The 27,249-nt window shown below is 52.3% G+C and overlaps 1 protein-coding gene across 1 annotated transcript in view; it reads right to left on the bottom strand.

Moving 5' to 3' along the window:
• Lmf1 (lipase maturation factor 1) overlaps positions 1–27,249 on the bottom strand; it is an 80,299-nt gene that overhangs the window by 31,837 nt on the left and 21,213 nt on the right. The window contains exon 4 of the mRNA XM_052195980.1: positions 14,200–14,348. Within this exon, the coding sequence (XP_052051940.1) occupies positions 14,200–14,348 (149 nt within the window). The remainder of the gene's footprint in view (positions 1–14,199; positions 14,349–27,249) is intronic.

A 27,249-nucleotide genomic window follows, 5' to 3' on the forward strand; every position in this document is an offset into this window, starting at 1 on the left:
ACTAGAGAGAGCAGGCCATACTGATTATGGCACAGTAGGCTGCTGAGAAAGCCCGTGATGCACAGAGAGGCCACAAGAACAGGTCACCAGACCTCTTGGTAAGGTTGGGACAGCTGCCCACCAGCTGAATGGGCTCATCTAGGCCTCCTGGCCACCAGTCTAACAAAGCCAGCACACTGAAATCATGCTCTGGCATTAGCAGGAGGTGAGGCGCCGAGGATCTCCACAGGGCCTGGTAGCACGTAAGTTGCCTGTTCCGTCCTCTGGCTGCCGTGGGGTCAGTAACAGCTTCTGCGGCCATCCAAGCAAGGTAACCTGGGCAGTGTGAGTTTGTGTGGGAAGCAGGTCATGTCCAGTTCCAGACATGCTCACAGAGGGAGCCTAGGAGACAGGGCCAAGTGATCACGAGGGCGTTGGGGCCGCATGAACTTAGCCAGTGCCCATGGGAACACGTGAGTACTCACACCGGGGCCACATGAGGCACATGTGACACTATCTAATGGATACCTGCTTGTGAATGCTGGCTTTAGAGGGAACTCTCACTCTCTCTCTCTCTCTCTCTCTCTCTCTCTCTCTCTCTCTCTCTCTCTCAGAAGCAATGTCTCCAGCAATCCTGACACCACAGGGGAGCCGGGAGCACCTCGGGGAGCTGAACTGTGCTCTGCCTCCTGGGAGCACTCTATTTAAAGACTTGAAGGATGAAGTACTCAGACAACCAAGTTACCTCTTGGGAAACAAAAACACTCAGACTGTAAGCCCCCGGGGATGGCGTCCTGTCCCGTCCCGTGGACTTCCCATCCTGTATAGCCATGGTCCCATGGCCCCGGTGCTGCTGGGAAGGTCTGCCAGTCCGCGCCTGCGCACTCCCGGCTCTACGAAGCTCTACCCTGTGTGTCGGTCAAGCTGAACCACTGGCTACTGACAGAACACACCCACCAGGTAGGGAAGTGAACGGCACCATGAGGACTAACCCTGACGTCCAAGAGCTGCACAGAGCTCCGAACCCCTCAGAACCTGAGAGAGAGGGACTCTTTGGAGATTCACACCAGGAAAAGAAGAAAAAAACAAAATAATTAAAATGTCACTCAAACTCGGAGCTGAGATGAGACACTTAGGAACCTGAAGCATTCTTCGGGAGCGGAGGGCGTTGGAGCTCCTCCCAGCCACTCGCTCCTGCTGCAGATGTCAGACTTCCCACGGGTCTTTCTTTCAGAGTGTCAGAGGAACAAAGCCTTCTTTGAGCCTTTTTTCAGCCCAAAATTAATTTAGGGAAAAAAAATGGCACAGACGGGCCTTAGCATGCCAGACCTAAAGGGAGCCGAGTGACCTTCAGTCTCCTACGACCCTCTTGCTTTATAGCCTGGGAAGAACATCACGATGCTGGAATGTTCCAGGATGACGGAAGATACCTTGGGCTCACAGTGAGTGGGGACGAATGTGTCCCTGTCCAGCAGCTCCTGATCGCAAATCTGCTTCTTAAAAAACTCCCGACTGGCAACGCAAACCACCATCCCGGACAAGCCATGTCATGAATCTGCTTTGGATACTATCCCTCCCTCCGGCTTCGTGTAAGAAGTCTGTGGCCTGACAAAGGCTGGGGTCCCTTTGTACCCCCTCAAGGGCTTGATGGAGTCTAGAGCTATGTTGGCATGTGTAGGAAGGGGCTCTGGGTATCAGGTGGGGCCACTCCTCTCTTGCCAGAGCTGAATTCCTGATGGGAATGCCCACGAGCCCTGCCAGCTGTCGGGGTGCATGTCACTCGTTAGTGTTGGAGTGACTGCTAACCACCCAATCGTAAGCCCCGAGTGAAGCTCTCCAGCTTCCCAAGGTCCACTTGCTTCCAAGCAGAGGGCACAGCCCAGTCCTTGTGGAGCAGGCCAGTGGCACTTGCGGACACAGCGTGTTATTGAATGAGCTCCAGGCTGCAGCCCTCACCTGGTTCAGCTCTACCAAAACATGAAGTGCTGCTCCGAAGAGAAGAGACGGCACTGCCCTGAAGGACCAGCTCGGCGTGGGAAGCCTTTTGTGGCCCCAAGAGTACAGCTGGTGTGGGGAACCCTAATGATGGTGCCCTGGGTCCTGCACTTCGAGGACAGTTTTTCACTTGCAAACCCTGCTCAGTGTGGCCTGGGATGATATGGAGTCAGAGGAACCTGGGGCATGGTGACCACCCAGCATGCCAGGCTGGAAAGGAACTCCCACAAGCATTAGGGAAGGTCCATCTGTTTGCCTGAGAACCGAGAATACAGCCTCCAAGCACACAGGCACATGCTAACAGAGTGCCTGTGTGTGTGGGAATGGGTGTGGCAGATGGGCCCAGCACAGTCCCTAGATGATGGGGACAGGTGTGCTAAAAGCTTCGATTTAGCCAAGCTCAGGGGAGCACAGAGCTAGGCGGAGTCTGGGGTTTTATATTATGAGAACCTTCAGCTAAGATCTAGTTCAAAATGACAGAGGTACCCCCTGTCCATATGACTAGAGTTACCCTGGCATGGCTAGCTCAGGTCGGAGCCAGAGTCCACCAAGTCCTGGACACCCAAGGTCTTACAGTGTGGCTTCACCAAAACACCGCCACTACATGCCTCAAACCAACTCCTGGTCTAAGAGGTTGACTGGGAGATGTGTGTGAAAACAGCAACAATTTCTGCTACAACTGATTACCTTCAAAGTGTAGATGCTGCATAAATACTTAGAACAATCAGCCTCTTTATAAAAACACCGGATTCCCTTCTAGGAGCTCCGGGCCTCTCTTAGCTACTAATCCCCACAGATTCACTAGTTTTCCTGATGGTTCTGGGCAGGTCTGATTCACTGCTTCCTGGTTGTCAAGCAACGTGACGCAGTGGTATCCTGCTGCCTGCATCCACACGGTCTGTGCACGTGCTCACGGAGGACACAGCTGGATGCAACCAAGGCACTTGAGAAAAGAGATAAGCAGAGCTGTAAGGCTTCTGCGCTATGCCCCTGAAAAGGAGGGCCTCAGCACCTGGGCTGTGCTGGGCCACCGAGAACAGATGAGAGGGTTCTGAAAAGCCCTCGCCGTGCTGGGCTGTGATGCTTTCTTTAAGCCTCTGAGGGTCATGGGCTGTGTGAGACAAACAGCTGTTGAATGGGGACCTGAGGAGGCTGCCAGGGGCCAGCCTGGGACAGCTATATGAGAGGCCTGCAATTGGGGATCAAAGGTCATGACACGGCAGACACAGGGTCCAAGGATTCCCGTGATGTCTCTGAGCAGAGTCAGAGGTCAGCCCTTCTGAGTGTCCTGGGGGCTGATGGGCAGGCAGGAAGAAAGCCCCCTTTCTTTAGCTCTGCCCACGCTAATGCAATAAAGCCAATTAGAATGATTGCTCTCATTTCTGAGTTAGGATGCCCAGGACGAGGGAAATGGCAGGGACATCCGTTCCGTTCCGTTCTGTCTTCACAGGCACTGCATTCCAGCATTTATTTCATTATATTTAATACGATTTTACCAGCGGCACTCCAACTCTGAGAAAAGAGCCCGGCAACTTCAAAGCCTGTTTTTGTCTGGGTTCCTTAGCACCCGCTCCTCCTTGCTACCGACGTCTCCACCCTGCTTGCTAGCTGTTCAGAGCCGCCCACGAGCCCACACTTCCGTGGCCTGAGCATCATCTCCTGAAGCATCCTGGGGGGCGGTGCACGCTAACATGGAAACTGCTTTTAAAATTATCCTGGTTCATCCCGTTCAGAACAGTCCCTGGGCTGTGACGTAAGCACAGCCAGCCTCCCGGCTAATGGAGACACAGCTTTGCAGCAGTCTTGGAGACCCCCACCTCCTAACAACCTGGGGCTTTGGGCCAGGGAGCCCTGCTCTGAAGTGGACATGAGCAGAAACAGATTTCCTTCCACATGAAAAATGTCCCACAAGGAAACATGTCAGGGTTTCTCTGTAGGTTCACCTCACAGAGATGGCCCCACCTCAGCCCATAAACATCGTCTACAGGCATTCTGTTCACCCAAGCTACAGGCCTAGAAGGGGATGGGTGTCACCTAGAGCTGACCACATGCTTTGGGGTGTCTCCCTGACTGCTCCACTCCTAGGACCTGTTGGCTTTTTGTGGCAGCTTGCAGGCGGCCCTGGGGGCCATCTCTTGCCTCTGTGGCAGGAGCTGCCCCACGCCAACCTTATCAGCTGGCTCTTTCCTCCCAGAATGGACATGCTCCCACTCAGTTCTTGGAGTCACTTGATTATTTCCCCTCCCACTCACAGCCCAGATCTTCTCTGGTCACCCCTGCTCTCCGCTGAGTTGCCTTGGCTCTGAGAGGTCCCCTATGGCCCCAAATCCTAAGTGGCAAGAGGCTTCTTTAGCCGCTGCTCATGGGTGAGGGCCATGGCAACTCTCAAGGCAATACCTGCCCGGCTACTTCATCCAGACACAGTCCTGCCCAAGTCCTCTCCCCAGTGGCCGCCGCAAGCCTCTTCCTGCTCTCTCTCTGGACACACAGTGATGTAGACTCACTCACCATTGCACGGCATGCAGCTGCTGGGGCCTGCATTTGGAAGCGTCCTGTGTGTGAGTAGGCTTGTTACTGCTCTGACAGACTTGCTGCGGAGCAAGCACACATGTACACACACCATGCGTGTCTGACTTCTGACACGGGCTGCTGGCAGGAATCTGCAAGTCTGATTGGGCATTTTCATCCCCACAACGATTTCTCTGCTTCCTTTCAGAAAGCAGAGGTCAGTTCTATGTCCTACCAATGACAAAGCCATCACAGTCCAGCTCAGTGGTCCTGCCTGACCAGGAGCCCCCTGTCTGCCTGGCTGTTGACTAGATCTGGGTGGTAACCACTCAGCTACCTTCCCTTGTGTGCTACTTAGCTCTGTCGTAATTTAGTCATTGGTTCCTAAAAGACTGACACACGAAGGTCTCCAGCATCTGGCCATTCTGTGCAGAGCTACAGGATGCCTGCAGCCTAGGGGACACATTCCTAGGGGCAGCGAAGGACAGCCACACACAACCCCTGAAACAACTCTCTGTGTCACAGATCCTGAGTGGCAGACCTTGCCATGTTGCTCTTACCCTTTCTGAAAGGTGTGGTCTCTCTCTGGTTCCCCACACACCCATCTTTGCAAAGAAAACACATTCTTTTACCCTTGTTTCTATGGTGACAATGTGTACTCTGCATGTTGTATGTGAAAACTGTGTTCCACAAATGTTTTCCCAGTCTGTGGTTTGCCTACTCGCATTTCTAGGGGTTTTATTTATTTATTTAGGTGTTTTTTTTGTTTTGTTTTGTTTTTGAGACAAGAGTTTCTCTGTGTAGCCCTCCCTGTCTGTCCTGGAACTCACTCTGTAGACTAGGCTGGCCTCGAATTCAGAAATCTGCCTGCCTCTGCCTCCCTAGTGCTGGGATTAAAGGTGTGCGCCACCATTGGCCGGCGTCCAGGGGGCCTCTGAAATCAATGAAGTATAACCTTGCAACATCCTCCTTTAATGGCTCTATGCGCCCCGCCCCCCAGCACTGTCCAGTGGCTTTGGGGATCAGTGCTCTGGATGGGTGCCCATGAAGAGCAGAGGACTCCGCCTGCTCCTGGACTCTGCTTTTCCTCTGACAGGTTTTCCACCTTAGACTGCAACCACACTTCAGATTTAAGGTGAGCTCTAAAACTAGCATAGCCCTCTAACTCTGCTCCTTTTTAAAAGATCCTCTGTATTTTCACACTCAATCCAGAATCAGCTAGTTTCTCTAACACAGGCCATTGGGAGCTTGATACTAATTGCCTTGAATCTGTAGATATAGAGTTGGGCAAGGCAGATGCAATATTGAATCTTTCTAATCCATGAACATGGTGTTTCTCCATTTATAATCTTCGAAATTCCTTTCAGCTATATTGTATAGCTTTTAGGACACAGATCTTAGATATCCTTAAACCAATTTACTCTAAGGCTTTTGGGGGTCTTTGATGCAATAGATAACACTCCTAGGTTTTCATTGTGCAATGGCTTATTAACAGTTTGTGAAACATTGGGCTGGAGAGATGGCTTGGTGGTTAACAGCACTGGCTGCTTTTACACACACACACACACACACACACACACACACACACACACACAAGCAAGCAAAACACCCGTACATATAAAATAAATCTTAAAAAAATATGATGTTAATCTTGCATGCTAAAACCTCACATTCATTTTTTAATAGTTGCTTTTTAGATTCCTCTTTGCCCTTCTCTTCCTTTCCCTTCCCTTGTTTCTTCCTCCCTCCCAGGTGGTTGAGGGGAGATGGTAACAGGGTCTCATGTAGCCTATGTTGGCCTTGAACTACATGCACTGAAGATGCTCTTGGCCTCTTGATTCACATGCCTCTACCCTCTGAGTGCTGGCATTCTAGGTGTGCGGCACCATGCTCAGCTCTCTCTGGGTTTTCTAAATGCTGAATCATACCTATGGATTACAAATTAATTTCTTGTTTTCCAAACTTGATTTCCAATACACTCTGGAGGAGTGGTCTCTGATCTCAGAATACTCTTATGCTCTTCTCTTCTCTTCTCTTTTCTTCTCCTCCCCTCCTCTCTCCTGCCCTCCCCCTCCCTTCTTCTTCTTCTCTCCCTCCCCTTCCCCCTCCTTCTTTTTGGCAGGGTCTCTGTACAAATCCTAGGCTTTAGCCTCCTAGGTGCCTGGGTTACAGGCAAGCTGCAATTGTGTATTGGAATATTTTTTTTTATCTGCTGTGACGGTAAGATGGCTCTTTGTTGTCACTATTTTGTTTGTAGCAGATAACATGAGCTGGTTTTCAAAGATCAAACAGCCTCGCATCCCCTGTGCCCTTTTAGTCAAGATTCACTGGTCACTGCTTTAAGGGCTCCCGTGTCTCTGTGAGGGTCCTGGGCTCTGACCTTCATCTCTGCATGTCTTCACGAGCTTTAGGGTCGCTGCCGTGCTGGTGGTCAGAAGCACGTGGGGACCGTTCCTCCTCCAGTGTTTTCTAAAGCATCAGTGTGGAACTGCTGTTATTTCCTCCTGAAATATCTGACAAAGTTCACTGGTGAAGCTGGCTGGGGGATGGATTCTTTCTGGAATAGTTTTTCTTCTGTTGATTTCTAATTCAATTTCTTTAACAGACACAAAACTATCCAGGTTTCCTGCTTTCTTTGTCTTGGTTTTGGTGGCTGTGTTTGTCAATGAATCTGTCTGTCTCGTCTGAGCTGTCAAACCTGCAGGCCTAAAGCTTTTGTGACGTCCCAGGTGACCCCTCGGCAGCATTTCAGACACACGTGCTGACCCTGGGGGATGCCTTCTCAGGAAGCCTTCAGTCACACGCTGGCTGCTGCTCAATTCTGACCTGGAAGCTACTGACGATGCTGCAGTTTCCTGTGTGAGAGTGGGGAGCCTCAGAGGGCACGACCTGTGGGTGAGGAGCGAGGCACAAACACACAGCTGGAGGGGGAGGCGCGCGCGCACATACACACACACACACACACACACACACACACACACACACACGTACATGCATGTACACACACAAACACAAACATGCACACACTCATGTATGCACTTGAACACACAGATATGCAGATTCTGAGCCTTGATCTCTTATCCCTCCTTTCAGGAAAAATGATATAAAATCCTGCATCTGGGCACAGCAACCATTCTCATTTCGCAGAGAACCTACTGTTTAGCTTACATTTTGTTCCATGAAAATCTAGTGTCCAAAATTCTTTGTGGTTGTTTTGAGACAAGGTCTCACTGTGTATAGACCAGGCTGGCCTCAAACTCAGACATCTACCACCTTCTGCCTCCAAAGTGCTGGGGTAAACAGCATATATTGTCAGGTCTGGCCAAGTAGTAAATTCTTAACTTCTAAAATATGAAGCAAACAAAGAAAACAGTATCAGAACTAGCATATTATATGCCGATATGGAAATGTCACAAGGAGACCTGTTCTATTATACAGTAAATATATGCTAATTTTAAAATTAAAATATATTAAAAAAAAAAAAAACCCTGGCAGCACAAGATGTTTAAGAACAGCAGAGGGAGAGGAACTGGGTGGAAACTGGTGCCAACTCGGGACACACTGCAGAGACGCAGCCCAGAAGGCAGGACAGGGGTACGCACGGCCCTCTGCCCGTACCTGACACCTCCTTTTACTTACTATTTACCAGAGTTTCATTCTCTGTCTCGTCTCTACCCTCACAGGCCCACAGCTCCTCTGCAGGTGAAGCTCACAGCAGGGCTGGCTCTCCAGAGAGAGCACAGAGGCAGGCGTTTGCAGTACATGATGGAGGGGCAGCCACCCACACATACTCCTCCAAATGGAGGCCGTGAGGCTGGAGGGGGAGGTGTGCAGAGGCAGGTGCTCAGCCTTTCCACATTCTAGGGGTCAATATGAAAAGCGAGGGGTCTCTCTCCCCTTGGGTAATGTGCAGGCCCGAGAATTCCCAGCAACAAGCATGCTGGCTGGCTCCATTCCCAGAATCTCAGCCATGGAGACTGGCCGTCACTCGGCCCAGTTCATCGGGGTGGGATAGTCAAGGACAGAGCAGTGCTAGAGTTTGCAGGGAAAACCCATCTCTGTCTGATGCTGGGGCTCCATCGGTGGCCCTAGAGGAGGAGCTGGGGTTGCAGAGGAGCATATAAAACTCACTGTGCGTGCGTGCGCGCGCGCGCGCACACACACACACACACAACTATCCAACAGAACGAGATCAAGAAGCAAAAATTAAAAAAAGCATCATTAAAGGTAATGCACCACCTTGAACTCTGGCTTGACGCCCTACTGTTTCCTGCAGCAGGAGAGCCTCTGCCGCGATGTGGCTGAAACTGACGCCCTAAGAACACCAGTCTGGTAGGATGGAGGTGGCAGGCCTTCCTGGGATGAAGGAGCCATGTGAGACCTTGCTACTCCTGCAGTTGGGAAAAAGGGGGGCAGGGACTCTGTAGAGCCACTGATGCTCCCCCAACGGCCACGGCCTCACCCTGCAAGGCTGGGAAGCATGTGAGCACCAGGGAACCCAGGACTCTCAGAGCTGGCTGTCTGGTGTGTGGCGGAGAAGACACACAGCACTGCTGTAACTTTCCCTGAGCTCCTGACCCTCAGAGTCCCTCTTACAGGAGCCGACCTGCCCTGAGGGCTGCCCCTGTCCTGTGTGGGGAAGCTGTCAGGAGTTACTGCTGCCAGCACTCCCATAGCGGTGACAGTCACTGGGCCTGGGACAAGCATCTGTGACCTGAATGTGTGGGTCAGGTGAAGAAAAGATTGGCCAGAGTGCAAGGTCTGCTGTGGTCCTCCAGCAGGTATGCATGCGTTTTCCTGCAGTAGGTCACCCTGACTGCTCCATTAGCAGTACACTGTCCCTTAATACCACTTTGATTTCAGTGGCATCAAGAACCAGAGGAGAAACAGATTCTTCCCCTGCTGTGCTGTGGGGAACCAGGCGATGGAGGGAGGCCATGGTGGAACCATAGTTGACAGGCTCAATCTCCCCAGGCCCTGAGGGACATGCTTCTGTGGGAATGCATGACAGGTTTGAGGGGGATTCCTGCTCCCCTAAGCCAACCTTTTTCAGCCAGAGGCCGACCTCGTTAGGTCTAGAAATAACTCTTGAGCTGCCACACAGTTATTGGCGTGAGGGGATGAGAATACACATTCTCACAGAGCCTCCTCCCACTGAGTCCCCAATGTCTCCATCACCCCAGAAGGATCCCTTGTGGCCTACCCAGAGAAGCCAGCTGGATCACCTGTTCTGGAGCCTTTTGTGAAAGGAGTGTGTGTGTGTGTGTGTGTGTGTGTCTCCGTCCATGTGTCTCTGTGAGTATGCATCTGTATGTTCCCGTGTGTGTGTGTGTGTGTGTGTGTGTGTGTGTGCGCGCGCGCGCGCGCGCGCATGCGCGCGCACACGCATCTCTGTGCATCTGTGTGTATCTCTGTGTGTCTATATGCATGTGGTATGTGTGCCTGTAGTATGTGTGCCTGTGTGTGTGTGTGTCTGTGGTGTCCCTTGTGTCAAGCTTCCCTCACTGAGCATGATCTTAGTCACAGATCCTCACCTTTGGGTCTATAACATCATGGAAATTTGACTGCCATGGAATCAAGCAGTCTGTCTCCTAGAGTTTTTCATAAATGACCATTGTGGCTATTCAGTGCCTTGGCATTTTGGGCCTGGAGTGGTGATTCACATCTTTAATCCCAGCACTCAGGAGGTAGAGGCAGGAGGATCTCTGTGAGTTTGAGGCCAGCCTAATATACACAGCAAGTTCCAAGACAAACAGGGCTACATAAGTGAAACCTTGTTTCAAAAACAAAACAAAAACTCAAAACCCAAACAGAATTTTTGTATCTCCATACTAATTTAAGAATGAGTTTATCAATTCCTGATAAAATTCCTGGGTTTATGTCTGAGATTCTAGGAAATCACCAGGACGATTAGGAACCATTTGGAACTCATGGTACAGCTCCCACGGACTCAAGACTGCTTCAACTCTTCCCAGAAAAGCTTTGCAGCAGAGAGAATTTAAGTGTGACTGTTCTTTTGCAAAAATATCCTGCTTCTTGGTTTTAGATATTATTATATTTTTACCTTTAAATGATTTTACTTTTGTGTGTGGTTGTGGTGGTTTGAATAAGAATGGTCCCTAGAGGATCATGCATTTGAATGTCACCAGGCACTAGTGAAAGGATTAGCAGGCGTGGCCTTGGAGGAAGTGCATCACTGGGGGTGGGCTTCTCTCTCCCTCTCCTTCTCCCTCTCTCCCCTCCCTACACACATGGATCAGGATGTAGAACTCTTAGCTACTTCTCCAGCACCATGTTGGTTCCTGTTCTATCACCAGGCTTTCCGCCATGATGATAGCAGACTAGCATCTAGAACTGAAAGCAAGCCCCTGATTAAAAGCTTTCTTTTATAAGAGTTGCCATAGTCCTGATGTCTCTTCACAGCAATAGAACACTGACTGGAACAGTGCACTAGGCCCTGATCCAGAATTGTGCACACATTCCATGACAGCTTTACCAGTAACTTTTGACGTTATATTGAGGCCCAGCTCACTTCATACTTCCTCTGTAGCCCAGGCTGGCCTGTGTTTATGATCCTCCTATCTCAGCCTCCTACAGAGTTTGGGACTCTATGCCTGGATTACCAGACACATTGGATCATAGTGACTTGAAGGACTGTTGAGGTGGCTCGGTGGGTGAAGGGACTTGTCACCAAGTCTGATGACTTGAGTTGGTTGATCTCTACTGTGTACTCATGAATTTGAGCAGAAGCTGGCGGGTTCTGAAAACTGGCCCCACAGAGGGCCTGCTGGCGTTCCTCATCATTAGGTCAGGTCTCGGCAGAGTGAGGCCAGGCCTCCCAGGGCTCTTCCCAGAACAGATCCCTCCAGTAGGTGTGGAGGGCGGGCCCAGCCACATCCTTCATCAACTTCCTTCCCTTCTGCTTGTTGTGGTCTCACCTCTGCTTGGCCTTCCCCTGTGCATAGCCAGGTAGGCCGCTCACAGAAGTCAAGACCTCGAAGCCCAGGATTCTGCAAACCATGAATTCACACCGCCCCATGGGATCTGACAGCAGCCGCATCTTACAGGAGGACGAGGGCTTGCGTCAGCCATATACTCCTGGGGATGTGATGGTCCTAGTGCCTGGCTCAGCCTCCCACAGGCCACGGATGCTGTAGCTTTTCCTGCTAGGCACCACCACCACATCATGATGGTGGGACTCTGAGACCCACTTCCAAGGGATCAACCAATTTCAGGACATGTGAAATGCCACCAGATGATGCAGTCCTGTAGGCTGGCTTCTGAGCCAGGCTCCCTCTGGTCCAGTGGTCTCAGGTCTGAGCCAGCCCACAATGGACTCGAGGCTACCCTCAGTCTATTACCACAGCACCTCTTTCTATGCTTCCCACTGAAGCAAGATTAATAATATCCAACCTAAGACTGTATCAAGTAATTACACCTTTTAGTGCACCTGGTAATTTTTATCCAGCTGGTGCTAGCAGTCAATCAAAATGGCATAAAAAGGCTTCAGAATGTGCTAATGACTTGCTCACTCTGTCAGGCAGCATGGGGGTGCATTCAACTCTTAGCACGAGAATGCTGCATGAAACAGTCTTACAGCTTATCCAGACAACTCAGCTTCTCTAAGGGCTCTGCTTCTCCATACAAGCCAGCTTCTCTACACAGCTCAATGGTGCTCCAGAGCTTAGCTTCTCATCCACTTCATCTTTCCCACAGGGCTGGGCTTCCTACTCCACACAGCTTTTCTGCATGGCGAGGCTTCTCCACAGAGACAGGCTTTCCTGAAGATCTGGGCTCCACATAGCTTGTCTTCGTATCTCCTTCTGTAACACAGCTACCTTCTACAAAGAGCCTTTTGAAACCTTTGGAAGGTCTTGGGCTCATTAATACCAACCAGGAGAGGAGAGTAAGCTCTAGCACCCCCAGGCTGCTAGGAATAAGCGCACTATCTCTGAAGACAGCAAAGAACTTCAGTACCCTTTTCCAAATGCACACTGCCTCAGAGACAGCAGCTTACATCGGCGTTCTAGATGCACCCAGCCTAGGGTCATCCCTGTGGCCTAGCAAGCACTGGATTCCACCTGTGGTAACATGGCTCCACACAACTTTCTTGGGGTCTCACACACCCACCTATCTTCCTGCTGGGCTGCTGTGGCCCTTCATATGACACAGCATGGGGGAGCTTACAGCCACTAGAGACAGTTGGGGGACATGGGTAGCTGTAGTGGCTTGTAGCCAAGGCCTTCCCAGGAAGCCCTGGCCGCAGCAGCAGCAGCAGCAGCAGAGCATAGTCATGGTCACAGAGGGTCACGTGATCTGCTTCACGACAAGCACGTGAAGAGCACCCAGAAACCAGCGACTGGGCCCTCCTCTGGTGCCCCCTCCACCAAGGCCTACACCTTACAGTGAACTCAGCAGAAGACGGTGAGGAGGGCGAGGAGACTCACACTCTGGGAGTGGACCTCAGTCTGAGAACAGGCCGCCTCAGCCACAGTGCAGACGGTGTCCTAGTTGGCTTTAACTATGAACTTGACATAGCCTCGAGTCTCAATGGAGGGATTTCCCAGATCAGATCACAGCTGCTCCTGTAGCACAGGAAGCACCTCTTGCTGCTAGGCCATGGCCAGAGTCACAAGGTCATCTGAGGAGCCTGAAGGTCAAGAACTGAGCAGTCTGAGAGAGATGCAGAATGCGCTAGACTGAGGAAGGCCCTGGTTTGAAGAATCTTGCCCTTGTGTGAACACCCTGCTCTCGTGAGTTGCTTTGCGATATGCCTCAACTTCTCTGCATGTTTGGGTTGGTTCCCCTCAGAAAATGTAAAAGTAAGCAAATGTAAAAAGTTACCCATGTAGAGAGATTATGTCCAAGAAGGCTGAAATATGGAAAATCTACTGTGGTATAATCCTGGAAAAATAAAGATCTCATCAAAGAGCAAGGGAGTGAAGTGAGCACAGCCAAATTCCCTGTATAGCCACCGAAGCCAAAGGCAGACGCCTTGCTTCATGTCAAAGTTTCAAATAATGTGTCTGAATATGTCATCCACTTGTAATGGTGGAAGCAAGAGCGGCTGGGACACAGCGGGTATTGGGGGTGGAGCAGGGTGGGGGCAGGGGTGCAGACTTGGGTAGGGAAGCCCTGGAGCAGGCAAGGCCATCGACCACACAGGCCGTTAAGTGATATTCTCTCTGGACTACAGAAAGCGTGCACACAGCTGGCTTATGTGGAAGACGCTCCTAGAAGCCAGCAGGCAGGGGACCCAAAGAAAAGACAGCTGCAGCAGCAGGCGGCTGGAGGCCGCCCCCGTGTGAGACCTGAGGCTCCCACTGCAGTACAGTCACCAACACCTCCACGGCACATGGCCTCCATTCGTCAAAGTGAAATGACCTTGGAGCCATCCACGGCACTGGGGAGAGGACTGGCTCCTCCCCAAATCTCCTCCAGAAAAGAACGCAAACGTGTGGCCGCTTCCCACAGAAAGCGACTGCCAACGTGACTGGTACGACTGATGAGGCGCACTGTTCAGGGTGGGCCACTTTGAGGTGGAGGATGCAGTGGGCAGGGCCAGGCCAACATCAGGATGGTAAGTACAGGTCATCAAGGAGGTATCCCAGATCCAGCCTGGCCCGGCCCGGCCCAGCCCTGACCTGCCCATCCAATTTACCAGGTGTGTCCGGAGGATATTATTCCCAAATACATTTACGTGAATGTTCCACCTACCGCTCCAAGCATGATTCTGAAGATCAGCCAGCGGAAGCCCCACAGGACAATCTGGGATGTGGGGGTGTGCTTGGGGAGGCAGGACAGCGTCCAGAGAGGGCACAGAAAGATTCCCAGGAATCCTGTTTCCAGCAGCTGTGACTCCCATCCTGCAGGGGTTGGGGGGGGGGGGTCGGGGTGGGACACAATAGGAGACACAAAGAGGAAATTTCGTCAATGGGGTCAGGTGCTTACAAAGGAATCACCCCAAGTTCAGCCTGACCAATAAGTCCTTAAAGTGAGACTGAAACACACAAATGTCACCGCGTGTCTTCACAGGAAGACAGATGCAGAGCTCTGAGGGGGTGACCCAGAGACCGGGACCAGGGAATGCTGCCGCTCCAGGTGCCCTCCCTTGTCCTGTGGACAGGAGGAACCTGTACCGCCCAGTTCAGATGACACTTGCCGTCTTGTGTGGGATGCAGCGATCTGAGCCTAGTGCGCACTGCCAGCGGGCACTTGTGGGAAGCTTTTTACTTTTAGGTTTATGTGAAAACTCACTGCTTTGAATGTCCTGCCCAAGGAATATTTGCCAGTACAGGTGCAGTCACAACACATGACAAACTCTGTGGGAGGGTGGATCCCACTCAGGCCCAGGTTGAAAGTCAGGCAAAACTGGCAGCCAGGGATCAGTAAACCCAAGTCAGTGACTTGTGAGTCCTCGAGAGGATAGACAGCTATGTGTTTGTGTGTGCACATCTGCTATTCTTCCGAGGAGGTAGGGCTCAGCACAGGAAATGCCACGAGAACAGCCCAAAGGTGAGCCCTGGACCCCAGAGACTGAAAGAGGGGAGGGTCTGTGGCAGAGGATGCCCCAGTGCCAGTACTGCCCTCACCATCTGAGGAGTGGTGACCCCAAGGGGCCAGGGGTGCCCTCTGCCCACAAGGTCCCAGAATGCCAGGCAAGGCGGTGCTATCTATCCCTTTGCGCTGACAATTAACTGCTCACAGCGATGGCCATAACTATGCACACGTGTACGTCACAGAGTAAGGGACAGTTAGGAGAGACAGCATCAGAAGGACGTTCTAGAGGAGGACAGGTACAGGGAGTTACATGTGCTGCTTTTTTCTATACAAGTTAGTTTAGAATGAAAGCTTATACAATAGCTAATTAGCATGAAGTCACAATACAGTATAAAATAGGGTACACATGAATCCATGCTGACAGAACCAACAACTCACTTAACAGAGACTCAGGACCAGGCGTAGATTTCCCAGAACACCCCCTCACAGTGCACTGGCTCTGTGCATCGGTCACTGTCCTTGGCAGGCAGAAGGCGCACGGGGAGGGCCATCTATGGTGGCCTCCCGAAGTGATCAACATCAACTCAACATGGTCTGCAGTGTGTGTCAAAGCAGGTGAGGGAGGTGCTACCCTCCCCAAACCCACATCAGCTAACCATGGGGAAGACAAAAAGGGTCTCCACACCAAACTACCAAGGCTTCCAAGCCAAGGGGAGACAAAAAACACTGTCAGGCTGCAACAGCTGAAATGTGGTGACTAAATTGTTACCGGGGGTCCTGGGTCAGCAAAAAACAATAAAGAAAAACTTAGGGGAAACTGAGGAAGTGGTGAAGGTCCTAAATGAGTCTGAGGGAGCTGCAGTCGAGATGCAGCAGCCAGGTTTATTTTTACAATAGTCCTATAGACATCAATAGCTCTAAAACAGAAAATCTATTCCTGACCATCAGGATCCTGTTACTGTAGCCACACCCCCCATTACTCCTCACACACCACACTCAAAGGGACTGCCCTGCAAGCCACAGGTTCTGCTTGGCTTCAGGTCTCCTGCTGTCCCCTTGGTGAGTCTGCTGTCCCCTCTCTATCTGAGCTAGGGTCTTCTTTGGTCCATTTCAATGGCTGTCTCCTTGGAAGCCAATCATCTACTTGATGAGCAGGGTGCAGCTAGCGAAGTGACAAGCCATGGGCTGGTTCTGACAGGCACTGCCTGCTCTGGGCACTACAGTGGATGGACAAGCGGTCGTGGGCAGGGCTTCAGTGGGCGCTAAAGCTGAGCTGTGGCCACAGCAGCTGCAATTCGCTGAGCTGGCGAGCCACACGCGTCAGGTGGAGCTGGGCCTCTTGCGCCAAGCTTTCCCGCTCTCCGCACGACTCCAAGGACGAGCATCTGTGAAATGTCACCTAAGGGTTGAGGGGAGCTACAGACCCAGAAAAAGAAGCAAGGACCCCGTTTAGTGGCATCCCTGCCATTTTCAAAATCTGGGTTCTGGGACCCTCGGCCTGGCTGCTTCTGCTGCTGTCCGTGCCCAGGGAAGGCACTTGTAACCCTCTGCACACTGCATGTCTCCTTTTCACTTTGGTGGTCCCCTTGCACAACAATCCCTCTGTTTTTTTTTTTTTTTTTTTTTTTTTTTTTACCTTGGGATAATTTGCATTAGTTTGGGATACGTCTCACACGGCTGTGCCTGATATCCCATGGAGTGTCATGACTGGTAGTGTCTATGGATCACATAGCTGGTAGTATCCATGTAGGGAAGTCTCCAGTAAACACTGCTACAGCCACTAGCAGTGACCATTTTGAAGAAGAACCTTGAAGATTTCATGTTCCAATCCCCTCCTCTACTGGGCGGGTAAAAGAACGCAGAAGCCCAGAGAACAAATCTGGAGCCGTGGAGTCCACTGCACTCCACTGCATATGGGGCAAGCAGAACCCCAGTGTGCACCGCACCCACCAAGCTGCCCACCCTGCGCAGGAACCCCTTTGCTAGCCCTAGGGCAGGGTAGAGCTGGCACCGTGACAGATGCCACACAGTCTCAGAGCTTTTAGGGGACACATTCCCCAGAGCTTAGAGCCTGCCTAATTGCCACCTCGATCGGCAGACATAGGAATGGAATTTTAACGCGCACTGCAGTGAGTGACACCGTTCAAAGTGATTGATACATGATGGCAGGATCCAGAGATGCATGCCAGTGCCGAGAGGCAGGGTGACAGGGCTGGGGGTGGGGTGCGTGACAGGCCAGGGTGGGTGACAAAAGACAAGCTGTCTATAACAGGAAGGAGGGTGTGCGTGAGGGTCCCCTCCCACACCCCACGGCCTTCAGAGGGTGTGGGACGTTCCTGTCCTATTTGGATAAACATCACTGAGCCAAGGCCTGAGGAGCTGTTTCCAACTTAAGCCTCTGCCTTGCCCCAGCTCATGGAACGGCTGAGACTCACTGGGGTCTTCCCTGTGGCAGCAGCCTGTGACAGACACCCGGGAGGGAAGGCACTGCACTCCCACCTGCTCGGCTTCCTTGCCTGGGTCTGTGGTGTCTCAGCAGCTGCACCGTGTGCACAAGGAGGGCCATTGTTCTCCTGTCCGCATGGCGGGAGATGAGTCCCCAGAAAAAATAAATAACCAGCACATTGCCAGGGGCCAAGTGACCCAGTGAGGGCGGGCGGGGGGTGGTTAACCATTCTCGCCCAGGGTACCAAATTCTTATGCAGTGGACAGAGTCGGGACGGCGCCTTCTGCGGGAGACGGCTGGCCGTAACTGAACAAACTCAACCCTGTGTGATTGCATTCTGAAGACCCCCTCCACTGTCTGTGCCGTGAGCTAAGTCTTCTCTACTGGAGCAGATAGAACGGGTCTCTGGGGACAGGACTGTCCTTGCCTAGTTCATGCTTCGGGCAATAGGGACAGAGTCTCACCAGTGGCATGCCAGGCAGCTGTCAGAAGAGGCTCACAAGGGTTCCTGAGTGACAGAACTGTGGAGACTGCCTTCAGGTGGTGACAGACAGCTGGTTCTAGAACCCTGTCTTCCATAGTCTGCCCCTTTCAATTCCAGTCACACAGCTGAACGCTGAACCAGTCGTACCTGGGAGTTGTACATCCGAAATGAATGGGGCTATGCAACCTTTCAACACAGATTAGAGAGGCTCTCTGTTCGGAGCTGTTTCTTGGGGTGTGGGCAGAAGGCTTGGGCGGCTCAGCAGGCATCTCACTGGATGCCGCAGATGAGATCAGATGCACCAGGGTATATGTGTGAAGCTATTCCCAGGGAGGAACGAGCGCCTCGTGCTTCAGAGAGACCGCTAGAGAGTACTTACTGGGAGTACCACACCTACAGATAGCATCGAGTACACACGTGTAATTACAGCATTCTGGAGGTGGAGGCAGGAGGATTAGAAATTCAAATCATTCTCAGCTTTGGAGTGGGCTTAGGCCCATTTGGACAACTTAGGGAGAGCATGTTTCAAGAGTGAGAGACGTGTGGAAGAGAGGGAGAATACGCGATGGGGTAGGGGAAGCAAGAATAAGAGAGAGACGGGGAAGCTGGACACGGAGGCGCACACCTTCAATCCTAGTTCTTGGGAGGCAGAGGCAGAGGGAGCTCTAGGTGTTCATGGCCAGCCGTGTCTACAGAGCGAGTTCCAGGGCAGCCACAGCTAGGGCAGTTATACAGAGACATCCTGCCTTACCAGTCTCCTGTTCCCACTAGCTATCCACAGAGATAGCTGTGGCTGCCCACTCTCCGGGCCTGCCTTCCTTCCAGCCTCGGTGAGGAAGAGCACATGCGCTGTAGCCTCACAGGGAAGACGTGGTTCCCCTGAAATAAATTTCTAAGTGCAGACACTGATGGCATGAGAAAAGGGAGGCAGAGAGCATTCAGTCCTCAACCCAAGGTCACCGGACAGACCCAGGACCTCTGCCTGGGCATTTCCCGTACACTGTCCAGCCTGGGCATCTCCCATACACTGTCCAGCCTGGGCATGTCCCATACACTGTCCAGCCTGGGCATCTTCCATACACTGTCCAGCCTGGGCATGTCCCGTACACTGTCCAGCCTGGGCATGTCCCGTACACTGTCCAGCCTGAGCATCTTCCATACACTGTCCAGCCTGGGCATCTTCCATACATTGTCCAGCCTGGGCATGTCCCGTACACTGTCCAGCCTGGGCATGTCCCGTACACTGTTCAGCCTGAGCATCTTCCATACACTGTCCAGCCTGGGCATCTTCCATACACTGTCCAGCCTGGGCATGTCCCGTACACTGTCCAGCCTGGGCATCTTCTATATACTGTCCAGCCTGGGCATCTCCCATACACTGTCTAGCCTGGGCATCTCCTGTACACTGTCTAGCCTGGGGATTTCCCATACACTGTCCAGGAGGCTCGGGTGTCTGCAGAGACTGGACACGACCAGGAGAAATCGGATGTAAGACAGAGGCAATACAAAGATCCTGGACCCCAGAGACTGCAAGGGTGGAGAAGCAGAGGCACAGAGCCCTATCTGGGCCCTACCCCTTTTTGGCTACACATTACTTATTCTCAAATAGAGCCAATAAATGGTGCTGGCTCCTCTTTTCACTGGCATCAAAAAAAGAAAACACCAGGCATCCACACAGAGGCTTGGTCTGTGCCTCGGCTGGACAAATGTTGGAACGAAGGGACACAAGGGGCCAGCAAGAGGAGGTCAGGCAGTTCCATACAGGACAGCTGCCCTGGACAGGGAGGCTATCTGGCTGAGTGGTTCAGGAATGAGGTGTCCTCGGCCCTAACAAGCTTAGAAGCTAAGCTAGAGAGTATGATACTAAAAGCAGCTAAAAGAGGTGAGGGACAAGGGGAGGGGCTCTCAGGATCACCCACTTAATGCACATGTGTGGCAGGTGAGAGGCACGCCCAGTCTGGCTGGATGCAAGGCGGAGACCAATCAAGGGCAGAGTGCAGCGAGGTTAGCTGAGGCCCAACAGAGTGGGAGATTTAGGGAATAGGAAGCAGGCAGGAATTTTTTTTGGAAGGCCAAAAGGATTATGGGATGCTATCTCATCAGGTGGGAAAGTTCACCCCAAAAGGCTGTTTCTTGTTCCAGATCCCCATAAACAGGACAGGAGTCATGTGTGGTGTGGTGCCAGTTGTTACTCCTGTCAGGGTCAGCCAGGACACAGATGAAATCAGCCATGTGAGGAATAAAGGCTCAGGGGTGGCCTGGTACCAGGCTGGGGCTAGACAGGGGCAGCAGGCATCATATAGTGTGAGCGAGGCACGGAATTATCACCTGGAGCAAGAGTCACTTGTGTTAAAGGCCAAGCTAACTCCATAAATAAGACGTGAGCTCTGAAGCATCTGGGGCCACTTTCCTGAGATGGCCACTCTAGAAAGAAGAGAGCAGCCAGGCTGCATGAGCTAGTCAGAACGACTTCAGATAGTCAGAAAGAATAATTAAATATAGCTCAGATGGATCCTTCAAAAGTGACAGCACCATCCACGTGAGGAATAGGAAATCCATTAGCTCCTTCGTTAAAAACAGGGAGAAGGGGGCAAGGCACTCCCTCCTGACTGGCTGTCACTCCAGCAATGAGCCGCCCGCCCTCTGCCACCCCAGGGGCTTCTAATGATGGCCCTGGAGGGAGCCCGCAGCTTTTAAAAGTTTCCTTAATTTTCATAGGTTATATTTTAGGAGAAGTTATGAGCTGGCATAGCAAAATTTTGCTTTGCTCTACTGTAGCATGGGGTGGGGAGGAAGGCTTACGGGTAACAGAAACTCTTTGGGCCACATGGTGCCCAGCGGTGCGTAGCAGAGCCAGGTGCACTAGCCTAGGCAGCGACACCATGAGGTAGCTACCCCGAATCCCCGAAGAGCCGCAAGCCCCCATCTGTCTCCGACCTCAGAATCTATCCTCTGCCGTAGTAACTGTGATGGGGGATCTGTTGGGTCCCAGGACTGCAGCATTCCTGCCTTCCTGCCCCAACAGGCAGCCACAGGCCACACGGAGGAAGTGGCGTTCTGTGAGCCAGCTTCCGGGCCACGTCACCACATCTTTCCAAGTTCACCTAAGCTTGGGTTTGTGCTTTTACTCCATATACTGTTCTGAAAGTTCACTTCTGAGAATTCGGGTTTGTCTTGTAGCAGCTTTGATAGGGACTCAACCCAAGGTTTGGATGTTATCTGACTTTTGTTTTTAGGTAGGATCTTTCTTGTTCTGTACCTCCGGCTGACTTGGAACTTACTGTGTGTTCCATACTGAACACAAACCTATAGCTCCCACTGCCTCGGCTGAGCGCCGCTGGGTTTGCACACAGATGCCAGCAGACCCAGGACACCAAAGTGCGGAGTGCTGGAAATCAACCACGCTAGGGAAACAGAGCTAGGGGGATGCCTGGCTAGCAGGCTTGGGGTACATGCGTGCGCAATGGTGCCCTTGGGGGCACCCAAAAGCTGCCCTTGGGGGTGCTGAAAGGGATTTACGACAGAGTTGTCCCCACAGGAAAGGGGGAAAGGAGCACTTCTGTGTGCGGTCTACACACACACACACACACACACACACACACACACACCGTGGAACCAGCTGGGCAGGCATCTGCAGCTCTAACAGGAATCACACACAGGCACAAATACAGGGCTGTCAGCCCGGAGAGCCATGGCACTTTGTGCTGGGCACCACACAAGCAATGAAGCGCATGCTAATTCACTAAAGGAGGGGCAAGTCAGGAGTGTTGAGTGCAGAGGACAAGAGAGAGAGAGAGAGAGAGAGAGAGAGAGAGAGAGAGAGAGAGAGAGAGAGAGAGAGAGAGAGAGAGAGAACCATAAGAGGGAGAGCACTTTCTAGTGAGCAGATGTTTCTCAACTCGATGGCTCCAGGCTTCATGCTGAATGTAATCAAGAAAACCAGGTGTGGTTTCTCATGCCAGTAATGCCATCTCTTATGAGGTTGAGGCAGGAGGATTGACCTAAGTTCAATGTCAAAGGGCTACAGAATGGGACCCTGTCTCAAAACACAAGAAACTGTAAACAAACAAACAAAGGAAGAAGGACAAAAGGAAGGAAGGAAGGAAGTGAAAGAAAGAAAGAAAGAGAAAGAAAGAAAGAAAGAAAGAAAGAAAGAAAGAAAGAAAGAAAGAAAGAAAGAAAGAAAAGGGAGGGAAAGGGGAAGGGGGAGGGGGAGGGGAAGGGGGAGGGGAAGGGGGGAGGGGGAGTGGAAAGGAAAGGGAAAGAGAAGGGAAAGGGAAAGGGAAAGGGAAAGGGAAAGGGAAAGGGGAAGGGAAATGGACTTACTAGCAACCACAGGTCAAAGCTGAAAAGTTTGGAAGATTGCTAATTCACATTTTAAGGATGTCCTCGGGCACTCAGAGAAACAGGAAGTGACCTCCATAACCCACATGCCCTTGTGGTGACCTTTGCTGCAACCCAGGTCCCAGGTGCTTGTTAATCTTCAGTTGCTAGGACAACCAGACTTCCGAGCCACCGGGTGTCCCCCACTGCTTAGATCTCCGCAGGTGTCGCCAGCTAGCCTGGAACCGATCCACAGAGGTGACCTCTGCAGCGTTATTGCCGCTGGATAAATACGAATATGCTTCCCCTCAACGGAAATTAGACTTAGCCAGATTTTTTTTCAGATTAATATATTCCAAATATTTGACGTATAGATAGCATGCTGAAGGGCACACATTTTCTTGGGCTTTCTCCGGTTTCCTGAGTGTGGAAATGAGCTACAGACTGCCTAGCCTCAAAGCCACAGGCCAGGATCCTGAGGAAGTGTCAGACTCCGTGGCCCTGTGGCGCTCGCTGTCTGCAGTGCTTGGGTTGGCATGACCTGGAAAAGGAGCCACTGGCTATATGGGTCTCTGAGGTCTAAAAATGTGGCTCATGTGACTGAGGGAGAAATTAAAATTTAGCTCAACTGGGTTTAGGTTTAAATGGCCATGTGGGGCGGGGTGCCCACGGTCCATAGGTTGGATCTCACTTCCCACCCATCTCAGGGGCAGTACCTGCTCAGGTACATGTAGTGTGGATCTCAGTTCAGACATCTGCTCCCTGTCCTGGGTGTCTCGGTGTGTAAGAAGGAGCTCACCAGTTGCCCTAACCCTAGCCCTGCACCGGCTGTGGGCTCCCAAGACTGCTGCAGCTCGGTGACATTAATGCCCCCAAATGGCATCAGCAGCCCAGTGCTGAAGTGGGAGAGACCCTCGCACTTTTTAAGGAGGGGTTAGCTTGCCTGGAAAGTGTGTCAGAAAACACACACTCCTGCCATATTTCCACATCAGAGGCCAGAGCGGTCCAGTGGGCTCTGCGTGGAACCCGGGCTGGCACTTCCTCCGCTCACCCAGCTCTCCTGCAGGTCTGCAGTGACACTGGCATTCATTGACACTAGGGGGGTGTCTGGAGAGGACAGCCCAACCACAGACCTGCACATGGGACAGCTGACCAGTCCAGTGCGTTCATTCCCAGAAGCCACAACTGGACAGAGGTGGGCACTGCAGCCAGACATTAGGGCTCTCCGGCACTGCCTTACTCGGGGGTGGGATGGGATGGGGTGGAGATGTGACAGGGTTTCTCTGTGTAGTCCTGACTGTTCTGAAACTAGCCCTGTAGACCAGGCTGGCCCCAAACTCAGATCCGTCAGCCTCTGCCTCCAGAGCACTGGGATGAAAGGTGTGTACCTCCATGCCCAGCTACGGATGACATTCAAGCTAAATCAGGTGACATAGGAAAACGACCCAGACAGGAAGTGACCAGCACCCATAATCTACACTCTGTACACTTGTCCTAGCGTCTCCTTTCTTCCCTGGAGCCAAGTCTACCTCACACTTCTGCTCCAGCACTCACCCCTCCAGCCACCTTCTCAGCCTTCACAGGAGGACAAGAAACGTCAGAATTCAGGCGGAGAGGCAAGAGCAGAGGGTACCTGCCATCCAAGAGCCCACGGGGCTGTCTGGCTCTGAGGGCTATGTGGTAGCAGTACAGGTGCTCTTTGCCCACTTCCAAGGCAAGCTGACTCCCCCAAGCCCCATGTTCAACCGAGCACTGTGATTGGAGTAGGAGATTAGTAAAGCATACCGCTGGTATTACCTAAGAGGACTGGCATGTAGGGCAGCCACGGAAGACACACTCAGTGTGAGCAGCACCTGAAGACACGCCCACACACACTCAGTGTGAGCAACGGAAGACACACCCACACACACTCAGTGTGAGCAGCACCTGAAGACATGCCCACACACACTCAGTGTGAGCAACAGAAGACACGCCCACACACACTCAGTGTGAGCAACAGAAGACACACCCCCACACACTCAGTGTGAACAGCACCTGAAGACATGCCCACACACACTCAGTGTGAGCAACGGAAGACACACCCCCACACACTCAGTGTGAGCAACGGAAGACATGCCCACACACACTCAGTGTGAGCAACGGAAGACATACCCCCACACACTCAGTGTAAGCAACACCTGAAGACACCCCCACACTCAGTGTGAGCAGCAACAGAAGACACACCCCCACATACTCAGTGTGTGAGCAACAGAAGACACGCCCCCCACACTCAGTGTGTGAGCAACAGAAGACATGCCCCCCACACTCAGTGTGAGTGTGAGCAATAGAAGATATGCCCACAGACACTCAGTGCGAGCAGCAGTAGAAGATGTACCCCCACACACTCAGTGTGAGCATCAACAGAAGACACGCCCCCACATACTCAGTGTGAGCAACAGAAGACACGCCCCCACACACTCAGTGTGAGCAACGGAAGACACACCCACACACACTCAGTGTAAGCAACATCTGAAGACACTCCCCCACACTCAGTGTGAGCAGCAACAGAAGACATGCCCCCACACTCAGTGTGAGAGTGAGCAATAGAAGACATGCCCACAGACACTCAGTGCGAGCAGCAGTAGAAGATGCGCCCCCACACACTCAGTGTGAGCATCAACAGAAGACACGCCCCCACATACTCAGTGTGTGAGCAACAGAAGACACGCCCCCACACACTCAGTGTGAGCAACACCATCTAAGATAGGCCAGGCCCAAACAGAGCAGACGCAGAAGGAAGCCTACCAGTGTAGGCTCTCTCCTCTCTGCCTCCCACCTGCCCTCAGAGGAGCCACCTCGCTGTGCACATGCTCCTGCTACAATGCCCTGCACCTTCACACACAGGCACAGGAACATCAGAGCTCAGTGACCGTGGACTGAGCCCTCTGATGGGAGATATTCAGACGGGATGAAGGAGAGGAGCCAGGGTGCTGAACCCACCTAAGTTAGGCAGACAAGTGTTCTTTCCTGCCATCGATGGACCTGAGAGGCACTTGGTATGTCAGATGTCACTCCTGAGGCGATACGGCACCTCTCACAGCGTCATGAGCACGTCCGCTGGCCCTGCGATCACCAGGCTGCTGCCTGCATTGGAAGCTCAAGCCAGGACTCTATTTCTCCTGGGTTATCAGTTCCTCACCTAGCCCTTGCTTAACCCAGACCCCACATCACAGATGACTGTCCCCATATACACACTTCTGCTTATCTCTCATGCTTACACCATGCTTACACATGCCACACCAGGCTGAGAAACCTCTGGACAAACTGACAGAGCCATGGGGGAGTGGTCTAGGCAGCCCCCTGCCATCCTCTGTACCCACGTCCTGCAGACACACCCTCACCCCTATCCCAACACTGCTGGCAGGAACACTGAGAACAGCCCAGAACCTCTCAGCTACACAGCATTCAGATGGGCAAGTCCTGGAGCAGGTGGCTCTTCGTGCTGTACTGCGTCTGTGGGCTTCCCTGCCAGGAAGAACTCTAGCTAGTCAGCTGTGGAGACACAGCTTTTCAGGTAGAGGGGCTGAGCCTTTGAAGTCTCCTTGTCCTGCTATGCGCTTAGGGATAGTTCCTCACGTCTCTGACCCCATATCAGGGTTCCTGACCACTAGCCATGTGATCTTTCAGGGAGGGCCACAGCCTCAGCTGCTCTGGCTGTGCCCGCCACCCCGGGCCACCAGTCAATGATCCCTGAAGCCAGAGCAAGAGACTTGATGCTGAATTAGTGCCTTTGAGTTTGTCAGCCTAAAAGCGCTTCAGCAAACCTTTGTTCGGCTTTGTTTTTCTGTGTGTTTGTGTATCTGTGTGTGCCCATGTGCCATGTGCACACATGGCTGCAGAGGCCAGAGATCAGCTCTGGGTATCATTCCTAGTTCACGCCCATCTTTTATTTTCTAAGATAGTCTCTCACTGAGACCTGGGGCTTGACAGGTACATTAAGCTGGCTGGACTACAAATGAGTTCCAGCATAGCCGGCTTTTCACATGGGGTCCAGGGATCAGATTAGGTCCTCATGCTTGAAAGGCAAAACATTCTGCCAATGGAGCTCTCCCCCTAGCCCCCGACCGCTGGGTTTCTCTAGTGGCTTCTGTAGTTTGTGCTTCGAGAAGCCCTGGCAGAAGAGAGCGTCGCTGGTGCTGAGCTCTTTCACCTGTCCGTCAGCTCAGTGCGCCACACTTCCCGCCTTCCGTTCATGTTTATCAGACACTGTGGGTTTGCAGCCCGTTTCTCTGTTGCATTTCCTGCTCCGCTTCTGCACAAATGTATGAAGAGACGCTAAAACTAACCGACTGGCAGACCTGATGTGGCAGCGCAGGCTCAGGGTCCCAGTACTGACTGTGAACATACAAGTCCCCTACAGCCTCACCCCAGATTTGAGTGTCGGCAGATCGTCCCCACCACTGGCACAGGTCAGCTTCCCCCAGCCCTTGCCTGGTGGCACAGCCTGTCCCCTCTCATCATGGCCGCCTTGAGGGGCACACATCAGGGGTGCTCCGTCAGCCGGCGCCTGTATTTCATTCCTCTCCCTTGTGAGGGGCTGTTAACCTCACATTTCCTAGCTCTGACTGCCCACAGGCTAGACAGCAGGCACGTCCGTCACCCTGTTTCTGGAGGTGATTCCACAGGATGAATCCATGCTGGCGTAGGGAAAATGTGTGTCTGGAGCACCCAGTAGCACTAGGTGGGAGCACTGTGGGTGACACCTTACGGGTGGACCGTTTTGGGCACAGGGGGCCAGTGGGGAGACCACAGACTGAGGAACATGAGGTAAGCACAGGGATGTGGGGTGATGATCTGAGAGAATGAAATCACCTGCCCGGGGCTACACAAACACTGTGAGGGGCAGCTCTTCCTTGCAGAGGGGCTCCACATAATGACTATTTGTAGGGGAAAGGGGAACAGGACTCACCTCAGGATGTCTCAGCAGCAACCTCAGCAGGTAAGACCCCAAATCAGTGTGACCTGGAGGAACCAC

Source organism: Apodemus sylvaticus, chromosome 10, assembly GCF_947179515.1.
Source record: "Apodemus sylvaticus chromosome 10, mApoSyl1.1, whole genome shotgun sequence".
NCBI lineage: Eukaryota > Metazoa > Chordata > Mammalia > Rodentia > Muridae > Apodemus > Apodemus sylvaticus.